The sequence below is a fragment of the Pseudochaenichthys georgianus genome, chromosome 5, assembly GCF_902827115.2.
Source record: "Pseudochaenichthys georgianus chromosome 5, fPseGeo1.2, whole genome shotgun sequence".
Classification (NCBI taxonomy): Eukaryota; Metazoa; Chordata; class Actinopteri; order Perciformes; family Channichthyidae; genus Pseudochaenichthys; species Pseudochaenichthys georgianus.
The window spans coordinates 43134661-43153332 of NC_047507.1; the positions used below are offsets into that span (position 1 = coordinate 43134661).

Sequence of the window (18672 nt, forward strand, 5' to 3'; positions counted from 1 at the left end):
AGGTAACTGTATGCATGTGTTGAGGACCAGCGTACTGTATGAGATTAACCTCACTATAAGATCTGTGTATCTGAAAAATATGAATCTCACATTTCCAGTTGGTTCCAGAAATAACGTTAATTTACACTGAACAAAAATATAAACGCAACACTCTCACTTTTCATGAGATGAACTCAAAGATCTAAAACATTTTCTATATACACAAAATAACCATTTATCTCAAATATTGTTCAAAAATCTAAAAAAATCTGTGATAGTGAGCACTTCTCCTTTGCCGAGATAATCCATCCCACCTCACAGGTGTGGCATATCAAGATTCTGATTATTGCACAGGTGTGCCTTAGAATGGCCACAATAAAAGGCCACGCATTTTTGCTTTATTGGGGGGGTCCGAAAACCAGTCAGTATCTGGTGTGAGGGGTAGGGGTAGGGTTAGGGTTAGGGTAATGTTGTGAATCGAGTGGCCTGTGTTCGTCATCCATAACATACGCCTTCCCATACCATAACCCTACCACCACCATGGGCCACTCGATTCACAACATTACCCTAACCCTAACCCTAACCCTACCCCTCACACCAGATACTGACTGGTTTTCGGACCCCCCCAATAAAGCAAAACTGCACGTTTCAGAGTGGCCTTTTATTGTGGACAGCCTAAGGCACACCTGTGCAATAATCATGCTGTCTAATCATCATCGTGATATGCCCAACCCGGTATCACGGCAAGACGTGAACATGTGACGATTTACCATGCTGGGAGACGTGAAGATGTCACAATTTCGTCCCTTCAAACGTGACAGTTACACGGTATTGTTAACCTATGTTAACCAGTGGAGAAACAACCGGAAATACCAACCAAATGCTACTCCGACGTAAATGATTTATTTTGTAATAGTCACACTCGATTACGCCGATTTTGTTGTTGCCCCAGCTGGTCGACATCTCTTTTAGCAGAAACAAAGGCTACATTAATGTATTAAATCGATGTTAATCCGTGTGTGTGAATGTGGAATTAACGGACGTGACGTTGTGCGATTGAGTTGCCAGGCAACAGCTTTGATTCATGTTAATTTACAAACTCTTCAACTACAACCGTAGTTATATTTAAACACATGTTAGAAGGCCTCACGAAATACTTTAATGCAAATTAAAATGTAAATGTGAAGGAATGTGTGTATAACAAAATACATCGGAATGTGTGTATAACAAAATACATCGGTCATAAACGAAACCGGAAACAGACAAGCAAGATCCTCAGCTCGATGATTGGATGGTTTAGCCGCAATGCATGCTGGGATTTGGTGTTTATGTGATGTGAAATCTGAAAACGTTTTTTAAAAATACAATAATACTTTATTCCGAGTGTGCTTGCTTTTCTCTTTGAAAGTCATCACATAACGGCATTGTAATACACGGTTCGGCTGCAATAAATATTACATATCTGCCGTAATTCTCTATTTATAGAGCCCTGCTGAGAAGACTTCTAGACAAACAGGAGAACTGCCGCCAAAACTGAAGATGTGACGTGGATCATAAATATATAAGCAATTAAACAACATCTTACATTTCTTTTCACACAATACGTCTCCTTGCAGTATCAACAGTAATTCGGCTGACTTTTATATTTGATCCAACAAGCCGTTTAGGGCAGAGAGTGAATACCGGTCAGGGCCGGCCCTAGACTTTTGGGGGCCCTAAGCTAGCTTTGGCTTGGGGGCCCCCCTCACTCTAGCGCGTTCTGACTGCACACCAACTTTTGTCTTATGATGTTAACATAAGCATACATATTGTATAAATAAGCATGTAAACACAGTGGACCTCACCTCCTCTGGGGGGGTCCGGGGGCATGCTCCCCCGGGAAGATTACTTAAGAGATCTATGGATACATCTCTCAACACCCATATGAAACAGAACTGTAAATAGATTTTTTTCTTTATGGATATTTTACAAATTACTTAAACTGTATTCTTGTTTTGTCATATAGTATTTTATAACTGTTTTTCATGTATTCTCTGTGGCTGTCCATCTCATAATGTTCACATAGAAACTAGCTGTCAATAGGAATATCATTCAGAAGAATTATAATTTCTTGCAAAAATCTGTCACAAAACGAGGTTGCACATTTAAATGCAGGTGTTGTCATGGCAACGTCAGTGGCCACACAGCCACATTTACTGCTGCAAATACGTTCAAACATGCTGTTGACACGTAAAGCAGTGGCAACTATGCCACCATTTCAGCTGACTTTTTCTCAGAAATACTGTCACATAACATCCATTTCATTTCATTTCAAACCTTTATTTATACAGATAAATCCCATTGAGATCATTGATCTCTTTTTCAAGGGAGACCTGCTTCAGTTCCACATGAAACATAAAAACATAAATAGAACAACAAAAGGACATCATACAGCATCATTTACATATATTTCAGTGCTAGGTTGATGCTAAGCTAACTATGAAACACTTGAACTGACAGGACTCAGGATCAACTGTGTACTGTGAGGTAGCTTCTAGTTTCATGTCGAACAGTAAGTCAACATTTCCCAGAGAGCTTTCTTTGAAATCACCAGGTAACGCTAAAAAACATAACATTTAGATTGTATGACAAAGTGTTTATTTAATATCTCTGGCTAGCTATAGCTACTTGCTAACGGTTAAGCTTACCCCTAAATTGATTCAAAGTAACGTCAACGTAGCTGTAATTTATGCTTTGCTTACATGTTCGCATAGCTTGGAAGTTTACTGACATTTACATACCTTGTTTACCTGGCTCAAGTGGTGGCTCTGGGGTTGTTGTGTGAGCCACCACTTGAGAATTTTCGTATTTTTTAAGAAAACTCTGAGTCCGACTGACTGATTTATTTTAAACATTGTCACAGCTCACAGGATAGGTACCTGTCAGCCAATAAGACAGATGTTTATTTCCATTCAACTCTCTGGTTGGTCTGGTGTCTTGCCTCTGTTGCATTCACTGAACACGGGAAATTACAATCCTGCCGTCCGCTCTAGTGTCATGATGAGGTTCAGGTAAAGCACGGTTAATGTATTATATTATTGACTCAATAATATAATACATGACTTTGAGCGTAGGCACTCTAGGCATATTAACACAATTAATTAAACCTACTTATCACGGCGACGGTGTACTGAGATTTTTTTTTGTTGTTGTTGCTAGTTTTGTTGCTTAATGGGTCGGGCCGGCTCTGATACCGGTGAATGTATACTTTACAGAGATGCTGTATGCGAAACCAATGTGAGTTTGGAAAATTGCACAGTATAAATCTATTTTAGTATACCTCAACAATGGAATTTTGATAAGTGGAAATGGCCATGACATGGGACCTTTTAAGAGACCCGAGCCAAATGATCCGGCTCACTAATGTAAAAAGACAGTATCTATAAGGGACGGCTCAAGTAAAAATTCAAGCACCCCGCCCTCGGGGTGGACGCCCTCTCAGCCCTGGTCTGGCGGAAACCCTGATACACAATCCAACTGATAAGATACAGTAAGGGCTGTGAGATCAAGCACTTTTCTTAAGGATAACAAAAAGATTATCACATGACGTGCATGTAAAAAGTCTGTGACCAACACATTGTTACTTTACATATATATATATATATATATATATATATATATAGTTTGTTTAAAGTGTCCAGGTGATGCAGACAGACCAGAGGAAGCTGAACACGAGAGACGGACCGAGATTCCTGACATCAGTGAACTTCAGCATGGAGTGAAATGTACAAAGACTCCTTTCATACTGTACAAATAATCGAGAAACGCTCCGTATTTAAATAGATAAAGTAACAACTATAATACACTGATATACATGCCATTAAACATGACTAAATACTGACATCAGGGAAGTTGACTGTTCCTTCCTTGCAACAAGTTACATTTCGATTTTACCAAGCAACATGATTTTTTTGTCAGCTTTCACATGTCAATGTATTTAAGGCAATTATTATTTTACATTGTGAGAATTGCTACCATTTGTCTCGACATATTGTCTGTAAAAGACGTGGTATAAGTGGTTCTTGCAGTGAGACAACCGAACAGCATGATTCTACATTTACACTAAGTTCTGATAACAGTTGAATATTATTTAATAATAACATATATTTTAATGTTGATTAACTGTTCATTCATAATTATCTTTGTAGTGCAAAGTGGTGAATTTAAAAAACACATTAGAATAAAAACATATATTTTTTCTACAGCCGCTTAATAAACAAACACACCTCTTTCATAAATAACACACTTGCTCTGAAATAATGTCATATGTTTGATGTTTCGTGTAATTTATGTTAGGAAAGGACATACCTGAAGGACACAACTGCCTCACCGTTTTCTCCGAGGGGCCAGAAGAAAATGAAAAGCTGATATGACAAGAAACTACACTTTTATTGTGAACACACAAGATCTGCACACTGAATAGTGTGTATTCAAACAGGACCATCATTTGTTTGTGACAGCTGTGCCCAGTATGGGCTCACAGATGCAGTTAGGTGGTTTCTTCATCAGGCCTGGTCCTCCTCCATCAGGTCACGTCCTCCATCAGGCCTGGTCCTCCTCCCAGGGAAAGACCGCTCCACCTCAGTCCTCTCCAGCCGAACCAACAGACAGGACATCCGTCACAAGTCTCTGCAGCTCTCTGGACACCACGCTGTCTCAATTGATCCACACTGTGAATATGAGAGGGGAAAATGTGTGTAATAAATGCTTTAGACCAGGGGTGCCCACACTTTTTTGGCTGGTGAGCTACTTTTGAAATGACCAGCTCACCGAGGTCTACCAACCAAATATAAAATCCCAAATGGCAAGGGTTGCTGAATAACACGTTTTATTTATACATGGGATAACTAAAATAGGTCTGCAAAAACGACTAATTTGATAATCGATTAATGAAACGATTAATCGACTATTCGGACTATTACTGTATGCCTTGCACAATTTCTCAAGCGCTCTTATTTAACCATCAACTTTTAGATTTAGCTTGATGTTGTTTTAGGCATGTGGAAACTAACAATGAAGACAATAAAGATGAATACTTCATTCAAAAATACATATATTATTAAATTAACTTAACAAATTGTGAACAAAATTAACATTGCTTTTTATTTAATTAAATAAATAATATTTCACATCAAAAGAAACAACAATACAATACAATACAATTTAATACAAACCGTATTAAATAATCTGATGACAGAACTGTAAACAGAATAGCTGAAACTTTAACAAAATAAAGAGTAACAGTTACCTCTAATCATTAACCCATGTTTGTATAATTGAGTTAACTCTGTGTGTTGCTGCTAGCATACATAACACCTGACGTGGAAACGTTACTCATGGATGGGGCTACAGCGCTACTAGAAAGACAGTCGAAACCGGTGCATTCCTCCGTCTGAATGTGGAGCACTTTTGCTAAATGTTTAGACAAATTGCTCGTGTTACCGCCCTTACATGCTAAACACTCTTGGCAACGAGCATTGTCCACCTCAAGACGGGTAACATTTAACCCCAACTTGGAGCGCTTCTCTCCGCCATCCCCGCCGTGTGTTGCTGCATGTAGCAGCTGCGTGTGTGTGAACTGCCCCGCCCCCTCGCACACAGACGGGGGAGAGAGAGATCTCGTCTCGATTGGAAAGATCGAAAATACACCGACCATAGACGCATTTGTTTGTCTTTTTGCATGTTAGAAACGAGTTGGTGACACTAAGACTGCAAGATAATGTTTTTGTAGCAATAATACATGACCTTTCTCTTTCTCAACTCGCTACTCGGAGGGAAGTCGCTGTCATATGCCTTGTGAACACACCTTGTGAATGCCTCTCCATGTTACCCGTCTTTGGCAGAGCGACGCTTGCTTTACAAATAAGGCAAATAACCTTTGAATGTGACATCACAAAAAAATATTCTTCCTCCCATTCTGTGTGGAAGTGGTATGTCTTTAGCTTTTTGCTCGTTCCCGCACTCATTTTGTTGTTTGTCTCTTGTTTGTCTCTTTAACTTAATTTGAGTTTTCCCGGCACTTGACTGATTTTGTATCACTTTGCATTCTGAGTTAACAGACTGGAAAGCGATAGGTTGCTTTTTCTGTCAATCAAGTAAACTCCTGAATTAAGTGGCAGGGTGGCCAAGGGAGGAGGGATCAAAACCTGTTTTGTCTATTTTAACGGAGCTGGATTTATTTTTTTATGAATGACTCGCGATCTACCAGCATTGCCCCCGCGGTCGACGTACTGGGCACCTCTGCTTCAGACAATAAGAAATATGAAGTTAACTGTTAGGAGTGGGTCAGTTTTTTTAAATAAACAATACTATTACTGTATTTCAATATCTCACGTCTGAAAGTTTAATCTGGGGAGTCCCAGCAGCTTCTACTGAAGCCAGTCCCCAACTCCGGGGACTTCCGGCCGGGGACTTCGGGTGGCAGTATACGCCGTGAAGTTGTTTGCGGCCTGCCAGTAAACCAAAAACAGAAGAAGACGAAATGACATCAGCGGCTCATTCGCGTAATCTTTCCTCAGGGAAATTATTCCGGTGTGAAGGCAATCGGCTCTTAGTTCCATAGGGGAACTAAGTGCTGGGAACTAAGTACGGCAAAGTACTTGGTGTGAATGCGGCTATTGACATCAAAGTGGGCTTGAGCCCCTGCCCTTTTTCTTCCTCCAGTGAAAGTGCCCTTTTTCCCCCCTTTTTTACATTTTTATAAATGAATATATATCTACTGCGGTTTGCGCACAGTTTCCCTTTCCAAAATATATTGATTGAATACAACATTTAAATATCAGGTCGGGAGATTAGACTGTGAAATTCCGATGCTTTCTCTACCCTCCCTCCCTCCACGTCTCCTGCACAGCGGTGCGGACAGTCATCGGCAGTCACTTCAGACAGACAGGTAGCAGCACCTCCCACTTCACTGTGCTTTGTGATGCCGGCTTTTCGTGGCTTATTTTGAAGGTGAGTGGTGGTGAACAAATTACTAAACTGCCAGTGCCTCGAGTTTACAGCTAATTAGCTAAAAGACAATAACAAATATAGTAGTGCTGTCAAAATTATCGCGTTAACGGCGGTAATTAATTTTTTGAATTAATTGCGTTAAAATATTTAACGGATTTAACGCATGTGCAGAATGGCCCGCCCCATACGTGCCACCAGTGGCAGCGCCAGGGTGTGGCTGGGGTAGGCTACACCCATACCAAGAAATGGCTTAGCCCCACCATGAAAAATGATGTTAAAGTAAGCAAAATAAAGTCTGCCAACTCGCGCGGAGTAAATTGCACAGACAGCAGTTAGTAAGATTGATTTCAGTCGCCACGGTTTTGAAAACTTTTGTCACGTAGTGATCGTCTTCTCAATAGAACATCTTTGATAACGGCGTGGTGTTGTTGCAGGAAGTCCCGACGCAGAATACTTTTGCTGTAGTACAGGGCAGAGCCATATAATAGTAATAATATGGCTCTGGTACAGGGGTGCACATAACTGGTACGCAGGTTATGTGCGTAATCTGAAATGCGTACCGTCACTTGTGTCACAAAGCGCATTTGCGTACCGACGTACTTGTGAAGCTTTTCCAGAAGGCGGTTAGATCACCGGACGACATAGTCGGTCTCCGTGTGCACAGACAGGGCTGCTGTTAACGTCGGTCTGTACAACGGAACTGTGCCAAAACTACGCCAACCGGCTGCGGAGGGAGACTCCCCCCTTCACTGGAGAACTGCGCTAAAACAGCTGATCACAACGTTCACACTCTGTGGTCACGAAGTACTCCACTAGCCCCCCCCCCCCCCCCTCTGTCGACTTTCCTGAAGTACTCCCCCGTTGATAGAAATCAACACGTAATGAATTAAGACCCCACGGTTTGATGATTGATAGGTGTGTGGGTTGTCTTTCATTTTGACACGCAGAAAAATGTTATAATAAACATAGATACTGTATGTTAAATTGATATATCCGCCTTCTTTCATTTATCTTTCCATTCCCACAACAATATACATAAATAAATGGCATATTTTGGACATAGTTCGAATGGTGATTAATCATGATTAATTAATTTTTAAACTGCGATTAATCTGATTAAAAATTGTAATCGTTTGACAGCCCTAAAATATAGTTGACTATGGTATGGCTACTAGCTAATGGATAAGTTAGCTCAAGGTTTAGCAAAGACAATTTATCATGGGCAGCATACAGGCTAATGTAGCCTACTGTACTTAAAGGCCCTGACACACCAAGCAGTCACCAGAGAACTCGCCGACGCCGATTGTTGCGTCGCCGTGTTCTCCTGCGTCTTCGCCATGTGTCGCACTGGAACACACTGCAAAGACTTCAGCCAAGCACGTACGAACTGCACATGCGTGAGTGCCAATAACTCTCCTTACCAGCAGGCGGCCGTAGTGTGTATTCGTCATTCAAAAGAGACAACAACCAGAAAACAGAGAAGAACAACAGACTGCGTGATCTAAACAAACAACAAATAGCGTGTGCGTTTCATTTTCACTCTCGTCCATCGAAAACATGTTTCTTGCGGTACTGGAGCTATCAGCCATTGGAGTGTTGCTTGTGGAAGACATTCTCAAGCAACCGTTTAGCTTCTCATGCACTGATTCGCTAGCTGAACAGCCAATCAGAGTGATTTCTTTGTCCGACTGCCTGTGGCCGACGTCGGCCATGAAAGGCCAAATAAGGCGTGTCACAGCCGACGGTGTGGAACACACCAAATTGAGTTTGGGCGACAGGGCACGCTTCGTCGCCCGACTAACGAAAATGGCCGATTTTGGCCTGGTGTGTCAGGGCCTTAACGGGAGACACTTAAAGCGAATACAGTAACATGTGTATCTAATAACATCATCACAATCGCCACATTCATATGTAAATTAGGCGTTAACTAGGCTTAATTAAAATGCGCTAATTTGCATGCAGTGAGTTACCAAGGCATTGCAGGTGAAAAGGATAAAACTAAAAAACTAGAGCCGGGACTCGATTAAAACAATTAATCTAATTAATTAGAGGCTTTGTAATTAATTAATCGAAATTAATCACATTTTTAATCAAATATACATATTTGACCTGAGAACAGTGAGAAGCAATTTTCACATGGATTTTACTCCAATTGGCGACAGTCGAGTGCAATCCAGTGAGCCAGGGAGTTGGTTATTTTCTCAGACGTGGACTTACTTATCCTGGCCCTGAAACCAGTCGTCTGGTTGAGTGTGGGTTGGGTCAGGGTGTGGTTCCTTGCACTCGGAGTCGGGCTAACGTCCACGCTAGCTGCTACATGCTTTGCATTTAGGTGATACTTTAGGCTTGATGTGCTGCGGTGATATACACATTCTTTTTTGCATAATTTGCACACAACCGTGCTCTTATCGACGCTTCCATCCGTCCATTTTTTAAAACAACATTTCCCATCCAGGGGGCCGACCAAAGCGGTCTCATCAGCTTGTTCGTTCATGTTTGACTATTGTTCACCGTGGTTTGTTGTTGTTTGAAGTCCCATGCTGAAGTCATGAACGTTAGTTGGTGCTCCAGTATAATCGGTACGCCTGAAACTCATCCAGTGAGAAACGTTCCGCTGTGCAAAAATAAGTGCGATTAAAATGCGTTAATTTTTTTGTAATTAATTAATCTTAATTAATGCGTTAAAGTCCCGGCCCTAAAAAAAACATATCTCCTCACAACTTTCATGCCGATCTAGATCACTCCGCTTCACGTAGGGCTCCTGATCAGCTTGTCGGTGTTCTTTTCCCCATAATGACCGCGTCGCTGCACATTATCCCTTACATTTGATTATATAGAGTCATTATTCATTTGTTTTAAAGCAGCAGGAGCAAACGCTTGCCTCGGGGAGGGAGAAAAAGAGCCACAGCGGAGAATAAACAGAAGGGCAACCATGGCAACCATGCAAGGGAAGTCTTCTTCGCTGCTTTTGTGGCAGACTACAGCGCCACTTACAGGCCTGGCATATGTACTATAGCGTCTCCAGCGCTTTCGAGCAGCAATGGCCGGCCGTGGCCCAACCTCTCATTCCCCTGATAGGTGGGGAATTGACCGCCACCGTCCTGACGTCAGGACAGTGTTCAAATCTAGATCAGTTTTTATCAGATCCGTTGTAGCCCCGTTTTTAGAGATTTGGGTATGGAGGAAAATAGAGAGGGTTGTGTTTTCTGACACTTGGTGAGTTCCCTGGAACACCGGGGACACATATTCATGTATAAAAGACGTACAAAAGTGCATTTTGCATGATCGGTCCCCTTTAAATACAACCTTGTGGGCTTTTGGCTATCAGCCCTGAAGTATTGTTTTGCTGTTTACTGGCTGAATTGAATTTAAATGTTTTGTATAGAAATGGATAGAGATTTATTTATTTTATAAGAGATTCCTTTATACAAGAGATGTATTTATTTTATTTAAGAGATGTATTTGTATTTAAGTGCTTAAAGGAAAGATACTAATTATTCCTTGTGACCTTTTACAGGGCAGGTTTTTTGTGCGGATATGTTTTGTTTGCCAGGTGCTTGCCGCACCTGATGACCTTTCTGGACCTTGATGGCGAGCTAAGATTGGAATAAACCTACTCTCCCTGCCACATGGTGTGGTGGGATTGAACTGAAATTAACGGAACAAACTTTACCCCGGGAACCTTTTTGTTTTGTCTTTTGCCTTTACTGGGCACAACCCCAGAAAAATAATCATGTGAATGTGATAACGTGTTGATATCTTGAATACAAATATGTTGTTTTGGAAATCATACCTTGTTTCAGTGTTGTTTTTCACACACATTGAGCTCCATAGTCGTTCCTAGTTCTTCTGAACATCACTAGTTTAATTACAGCTAATACACATGCTACAAAATACATCTTTAATTATTAAATAATATAAAGCATTATATAGCTCCAACAATTTATTTTCCGTTTTGTTTTTGAGTCTTTAAGGGGGTCAAAACATGTCACATGACCTGTCTCTTACTCTTAGGGCACCAATGGTGGTGCAACACGGACTGCAATACCGTGATTCACCACCTTTCAGCATAACAGTTATGCGGCTTTCACACCAGCGCTTTTCCCTTTCTAGCTCTGAGTGGGAGCTTTTCTGGTTCAGCTCCGGTTTCCCTTTTCTGCTCCCGCTCAGTTCACACCGCCCAGAGCTGCCGCTGCTGCGTCATGACGTCACCGTTTACGTGCCTGCTTCATAAAATCCAAACCGCGCGGAAATCCCTCACATCGACAACAACAACAATGGCCGATTGTATTGAAGCGCTGTTCGCTTTAGTTATCCTCTTACGAAACGAAATGGAAGGCATCGGACGACTTTACAAGGGACGACTTTACTTGGAACTTTACAAACATCACATGTGAAATGCAAGACTTCTTTGTGGTCTTCAGCATCTACCTGCCCCCGCCTCGACGTAAGAGAGACGTAGGCGACGCCGCCTCTTAGCTCCGAAGCTCTTGCCTCTAAAACGCCAATTTTTTTGGAGCTGGAAGTGAACCAGATTCCGGAGCTAAGAGGCGGCGCCTCTGCGGTGTAAACAGGAAAAACCGGTACTTTTCAGGCTCCAGCTCCGAGCCGGAGCTGAAAACGCGTTGGTGTGAAAGGGGCATTAGAGGGCCGTTGTTTCACTCTTGGTAAAATATTCTATGGCAAAAGGGGAGAAAGGGCAGCACAGAAGAGTTAACCAAACTAAAATACGTAGTTTTTTTAATTAAAATGACATCACGGTCTGAAAAGACAGCTATTTTCAGCCTTCGGGAGAAAACACCACTGTGTGAAGAGGATTCCAGGATCACAATGACTCAAGAACACTGTGGGTCTGTTCTGCTAGCTGCTGTCCGTTCTGCTTGTGCTCTACATCAGAGCCACGAGCAATAACCCTATGCAGGAGTCCAGCTTTAAAACCAACAGAAGATGTGCAAAGAAAGCAGTGATAGACTAGAACAATGGAAGAAAAATATGTTTCATTACTGCAGATATAATGCACAGTTCTTTGTCTCTTTATCTTTCTTTCTCTTGGAACCTTTAACTACATTTTTCAGGTTAAGATTTTGATCTTAAACTCGCTTTCTAATGCCCATGCTTTTCTTTTCTCTCATGTTGTGAAGTAAATTCCTCCTGTGCTGGAGCTGCACTCTTTATTCCGAACACGTCTGTTTTGTTCCTGCTCGATGTCTGCCTGGCCCAGCTGTGTTTTGAACAAGAAGGCTTAGAAAGAGGGAGTGATGGGGGAAGAATGTGTGACTATGCAGTTTACCACTGTGAGATTACTATGCCAGCAGAGACCGAGGGCCAAGAAATGGGCACCAAGTGAAAAAGGACAGGACTTTTGTTGTCTGGGTTATGTTTTACAGGCTGTCTCCGAGGCATTGTGATTCTGTGTGCATGTGTTAAACACACATTACAGCCTCTCTGTGGCTTACCCTGTTATTGGAAATCGAAAAAAATGATACAAATGGTCTTCAATATATACACCAAATATGCAACTCTCCAATGGGAGGAATCATACCTGATAGCCAGGGCCGCCTTAACCTGCCATCAAGCCCTGGGGCTGATCTGAGTTGTGTAGCCCCCTGAATGGATTCTAACAATACAAATGTGTACAAATCTGATTTTGTCCACATGGCAAATGTTGGCCCATTTCATTAGTCTCAGGAGATATGACATGTTATCCCTCTTTGAGCCAGATAATACCACAATATTAACATTTACAGAGGATTCCATATTTATATAATAACTATTTAAATAACAAATGAAAGTAAGCCACCGCAGGCTCTGTGAATAGATCTCTCACTCACACACACACACACACACACACACACACACACACACACACACACACACACACACACACACACACACACACACACACACACACACACACACACACACACACACACACACACACACACACACACACACACACACACACACACACACACACACACACACACACACTCTGTCACCGAGCCTGACCTGGATCTCTCCTCGTTGTCCTCTCATGCTCCTCCAGCAGATAACGTTCCTCTGTCTGTTTGTCCTCTCCATCGCTATCATCAGACAGGCATGAAAATCACTCACCTTTCGGCGAAATTCGCCGTTTTGAATCCAAAATAGGTCATTTGTGTGATTCATGTAGATCTGCAATACAAATATTTTTGGGGTATCCCCCATACCGCAAAAATATTTGTAGTTCTGAGTAATCTGCGACCGCGAGCTGTTATGTGCCATCATGACACGCATGGTGTTCTTTTTTTATATATTATAATGCAGGGCGAGCTGTGTGCTCGAGTCTTCCTGCCTGTCGGCTCTGCTGCTCCACGAAGATGGTCTAGCTTCAGCAGCTACATTACCTACGGGTGCGTTTGTTAATATTAACTGTGCGGTCCGGAGTCACTGTGGCACAGACTGGACCGCTGGTGAACAGCTGTTAGAACGGGCCGTTCAGGTGTTCAGAGCAGAGCCCCCTGTCGGAGCGCAGAGCGTGATGTGCACTGAAAAGTTTTTCTGTCGCAATATTATCGTTGAGCTAGCTAGCTAGCAGACATTGTCACTATCTGCTAACGTTAGTTTTAGCCTTCGTTTTCTAATAGTTTTTTTTTTCATAGGCGATAAACAGAGGTGGTATAAGTATAGATCTTGTACTTGAGTAAAAGTAGAAGCACTCAGATCTTGTACTAGATTAAAAGCAGAAGTACTCAGATCTTGTACTTGATTAAAAGTAGAAGTACTCAGATCTTGTACTTGATTAAAAGCAGAAGTCCTCAGATCTTGTACTTAATTAAAAGTAGAAGTACTCAGATATTGTACTTGATTAAAAGCAGAAATACTCAGATCTTGTTCTTGAGTAAAAGTAGAAGTACTCAGGTCTTGTACTTGAGTAAAAGTAGAAGTACCAGAGTGTAGGAATACTCTGTTAGTAAAAGTACTGCATTCAAAATGTTCCTCAAGTAAAAGTAGAAAAGTATTCTCATCAAAATATATTGAAAGTAGCGACAGTAAAAGTAGTCGTTGTGCAGATTGGTCCATTTCAGAATAATATATACGATATGTTTTATAATGATTGATCATGAAAGTGTTCTCAAAGCTGGTGAAGGTGCAGCTAGTCTGAAGTACTTTGTAGACTGCAGGGTAGCTGGTGGATTTACTCCAGGTGGAACTAAAGTCTGATTCAACACTTGATTAGATTTACCATCATTCATCCACATCTGTAAAGTAACTAAAGGGATTAATACATGTAGTGGAGTCAAAGTACACCATTTACCTCTGAACTGTAGAGGAGAAGACGAACAAAGTAGCAAAACATTGAAATACTTAAATAAAGTACAAGTATCTCAAAATTGTACCCAAGTATAGTACTTGTTGAGTTTATGAACTTAGTTACTTTACACCAGATGCTATACAAATAGAAAGACTAAGCCTTGCACAGAGGCATGACAATAGATTTTCAAAATGCTCAACAGTGCTGCCAGAATTATAAACTGACTGCTACAATTAAAATAAATGCTTTTATATATTTCTATTAGATGTGACTCTTTAGCGTTTATGTTATTACTAACTGCTGCTTTAGTTGTTCTGACTGCTAAAATCCTCTGTTATTCCTCATTTTAAAGCCGATATTCCTTGTCACCTTTTCCATACCTGATGAGTTTGCATCCCTGATAATACTTAGTAAGGAGGCCATAATATTTTTGACTCATGGCTGAAGTTAAGTTTTTCCAGCTCTCCCCAGGTTGGCAAAAAAATGCATCTCAAAATGCATCAGATTGATGCTTTAAAATATGGAATATTCAAAATGTTCTTCCGGGGGAGCATGCCCCCGGACCCCCCTAGAGGGATAATATCCTTCTCACCTTTTTCACCCCTGACCCGTTTTCATGCCTGATCAGAACCAAACAATTTGTTTGCCATTTTCTAAATCCTAAAATAGGGTAAATTAAAAATGAACTGTATTTCTTGCAGCCAACTCTGAAAAGTCATCAGCCAGCCAATATTTCCACACCTCCTCTTAAGTTTGACAGTCCTACAACTTTACACATTATGGAGTGAACACTTTTTGTTGTGGGTGATGAGATGGTGATGAGATTTGGAGGAGACTAGTTACAGTCCGAGCCAAGTGAACCTTACTATAACTGGAGCGTAGTGGGACTGGTTTTATGTCTCTCGCTGAGGATTTCAGCTTCACCTGCGCTGTGGAAGGAACCCCTCTGAAAACCCTTGTTGGTGCCAGAGGAGAGGATGAACACTTCTGTGGCTGAGCATGGAGCAGCCTCCAGCCTCTGCATGGCCGCATACTATAATAATATGTTAAACCACAGAATATTTTCAATTATTTTAAATACATTTTTCAGCTGTAACATATTATCTCCGATGTGGAGAATTAAGACCAAACGTATCTGCATGGATAGATACTCAGTTTTAAAAATAACATAATATATATGATTCTTTTAGGCCATTCCTCATCATTTGAAGTCCCTATGCTGAATTGTGTTTCAGTTCAGATAGTCAAAGGGAAGGCATGTTCATGGCTGCTGTCTATAAATACAGCCATCAATAAATCATTGAAATGTGTGAGGGAGACAGGAACAGGAGAGAGACGTGTTTATATTTACCTGCTGTCCATTTGTGTGTGTGTGTGTGTGTGTGTGTGTGTGTGTGTGTGTGTGTGTGTGTGTGTGTGTGTGTGTTTGTGTGTGTGTGTGTGTGTGTGTGTGTGTGTGTATGTGTGTGACAATGGTGCAGCAGGTACAGTTGGCCGAGTGCCGACATTCCTGCAACACTGACTCAAATGGGCTGATCAGTATCTCCTGCACACACACACACACACACACACACACACACACACACACACACACACACACACACACACACACACACACACACACACACACACACACACACACACACACACACACACACACACACACACACACACACACACACACACACACACACACACACACACACACACACACACACACACAGCATGGATCAGGGTATTGTATGATTGCACAAGCCCTTCCCCCTCCCCAGATCTCCTCTCTCTCCCTTTCTCCCTCATGTGCTCTCTCTCCCCTCCTTCTCCCTCTCCCTCTCTCCCTCTCTCTCTGTCACACACCCACACATACACGCACTCTGCAGAGAGCGTCGTTTCAGAGCGACGTTTGGAAAACAAGAGGTAGGAGGTCACAGAGAGGAGTATCCCGTTCAACCTGCTGAAATGTTCATACCTCCTTCATTATTCAGTCAGATGGTGCTCCCCCTTCTACTGCACTGCTGCATCTCGCGCTGGATCCTAGTGTGTGTGTGTGTGTGTGTGAGAGCCATTACCGCTGCTTATCAGAGGGACCCTCGGACCATAATGGATATCTATTCTAGGAAGCTGTCACCGTGGGAGCAGAGAGTGTGCTGGGAGGAGAGCTGCGTGGACTGCTCTCTCTCTCTGTGAACACTCGTCCTCCTCCTCCGTCGGCCTGTCTTTTCTCCTGCAGGTTCAATGACCTGACTGACAGCCTGTAATTGCTATTTATCCGTGCCCTGGATGGTATTTGTGTTGCTCTCATTCTTTCTGGGATGGTTCCTCACTCTGATGTTTCCCTCCACAGATGAAAACGAGGACACAGTGTTAGGGAGTTTGCCGCTGCTCAGTTTCCGAGTCGGAGGAGTGGAGCCTTCGGATAACCTCACCCGCAGGTTTGCCTTTAAGGTCAGTAGCATCCTGGTGGGAGGTCTGTGTGTAATGCATTTCATCATAAGTGCATATTGCTTTTTATGTTTCGGCCAAACCTTAATACATGAATACCGTAGGTAGGAACAGTAGGTAGGAAAGTGTACACCATGGGACTGGAGGCTCTAACCATAGAGGACTCATCGTGTGCAATGTGACCTTTATTGCAAAAGCAGGATGTGCTGATGTTTGAACTTGTTCCCTGGTTGCATCGCTGTGCTTTAGTGAAGGGTGCTGCTTTGGTTTGAGCTGATTGATAGAAGCTGACTGGCTTCATGGCTGAGTCACATGATGTTGTTTATGGTCGAGCCTCACAGGGACTCTGCGGGCTCTCAGTCACTCAGGTTGGGGGGTTGATGTTGTCGCTGTGGCGGAAGCCTACTAGTAGAACTTGTATGACTTTGAGTTTAATGTGTGATCAGCTAAAGAGCCCCAAGTCTTTATATGTTGTGTTTATTATTTCATTTCTCATCTACAGTGCTACATTATTTAATATTGTGGATATTTAGTGAGAGTGGCTAAAACATGAATTTCAACCATTGGTATTCTTAGCCTCTTCCTAAACAAACAGGATCTGCTTAAGTTAACAAGTACTAACAACATTCTGACTGATGAGGGCGACCACGGCTCAGAGTCCAAGAGGCAGACATAGACCCACGGAGGCACCACTCAGTGGGTCAGTGGTTCCATCCCCAGCCCCTGTGGTCAACATTTCAAAGTGTCCTTGGGCAAGAAACTGTATTCCAAATGTCTGGTATTGAAGGTCAAGTACCTTTGGATAAAACCAGCAGCTTAATGAAATGCAATATCATTAGTGAATGGATACGTCTTATCTGCCACCTACAACAGAACCGTGTCCCAAATCACCGTGTAGTCCAAAGACACAGGGCAACTTATCTGAAACGTCCATAGACTTGTGTTGGGAGGTGGTAAGACAGAAAGGATATTAATTGTATACTTATTGTTCCTAAACAGATGTCTCCTCAGACGCAGGGCGCTGTAAGCAGAGCTCAGCGGAGACAGCTGTGTGTCAGGCTGAATAAAGAGGAGACCATGAGGATGTGATGTAGCTGAGTCTGAGTCTGCTGAGTGAGGCTTTATATAAGTTGGATAGTGAGCCTTGTTTCCCCATCAGCCTCAGCATGAAACACAAACAGTGACAGCTCTCTGTCCAGATCTCTGACTATATCGCTCTTTGTTATCTCTCCCTCTCTCGTTGCTGACCTCTCGCTCACTCACTCTTTGCCATTATCATCTTTCTTCACTTTCCAGAACATTCAGTCCTTGTTGTTCTCGCTTTGCATGTCCAGTGCAAGCTCTGGTGCAAAGTCCAGGGCATGTACACAGTGTATTCCGGACACACACACACACACACACACACACACACACACACACACACACACACACACACACACACACACACACACACACACACACACACACACACACACACACACACACACACACACACACACACACACACACACACACGTATCATATTGTGCACACACACCTGCAGTGGAGACAGACTGAGTAAATATGCACAGTGTGGCTTTGAGAGCCTGCCGAGGGTGAGGGCGCTGCTTGTTAGCTCGTGCTCTGACTGGACTCTGTACTGTTTCCTGTCCAATGTCACTCTGGAGTTAATATTAACACACCTTCAAAATCATGTTGCAAGTGCAACGCATTTCAGCTATAAATATATTGGATACATCTAAAAATAAGCACTACACCTAAAATATCACAAAGACAGATAACGATTAAAGACTTTGACGAGGCCTTGGTTTCAAAGGTATTCTGAAGAAGTGAGAGCCACTGATTCTGCCCGGCTCACAGTGACAATCATCTCCTGTCTTCAAACCCTGGCCAACGTCACGAAGCGTGTTCATCAGCTCGTAGCCGTGCGCAGGCTTTTGATGTCCTGCCTGTGGACATCAGATGAA

At 42.4% G+C, this 18672-nt stretch overlaps 1 protein-coding gene across 10 annotated transcripts in view; it reads left to right on the plus strand.

Moving 5' to 3' along the window:
* The window catches only part of plekha6 (pleckstrin homology domain containing, family A member 6), a 150167-nt gene that overhangs the window by 93526 nt on the left and 37969 nt on the right, over nt 1–18672 (plus strand). For all 10 annotated transcript variants that reach the window (XM_071203236.1, XM_071203234.1, XM_071203231.1 and 7 more), the window contains one exon: nt 16608–16708. In XM_071203236.1, the coding sequence (XP_071059337.1) occupies nt 16608–16708 (101 nt within the window). The remainder of the gene's footprint in view (nt 1–16607; nt 16709–18672) is intronic.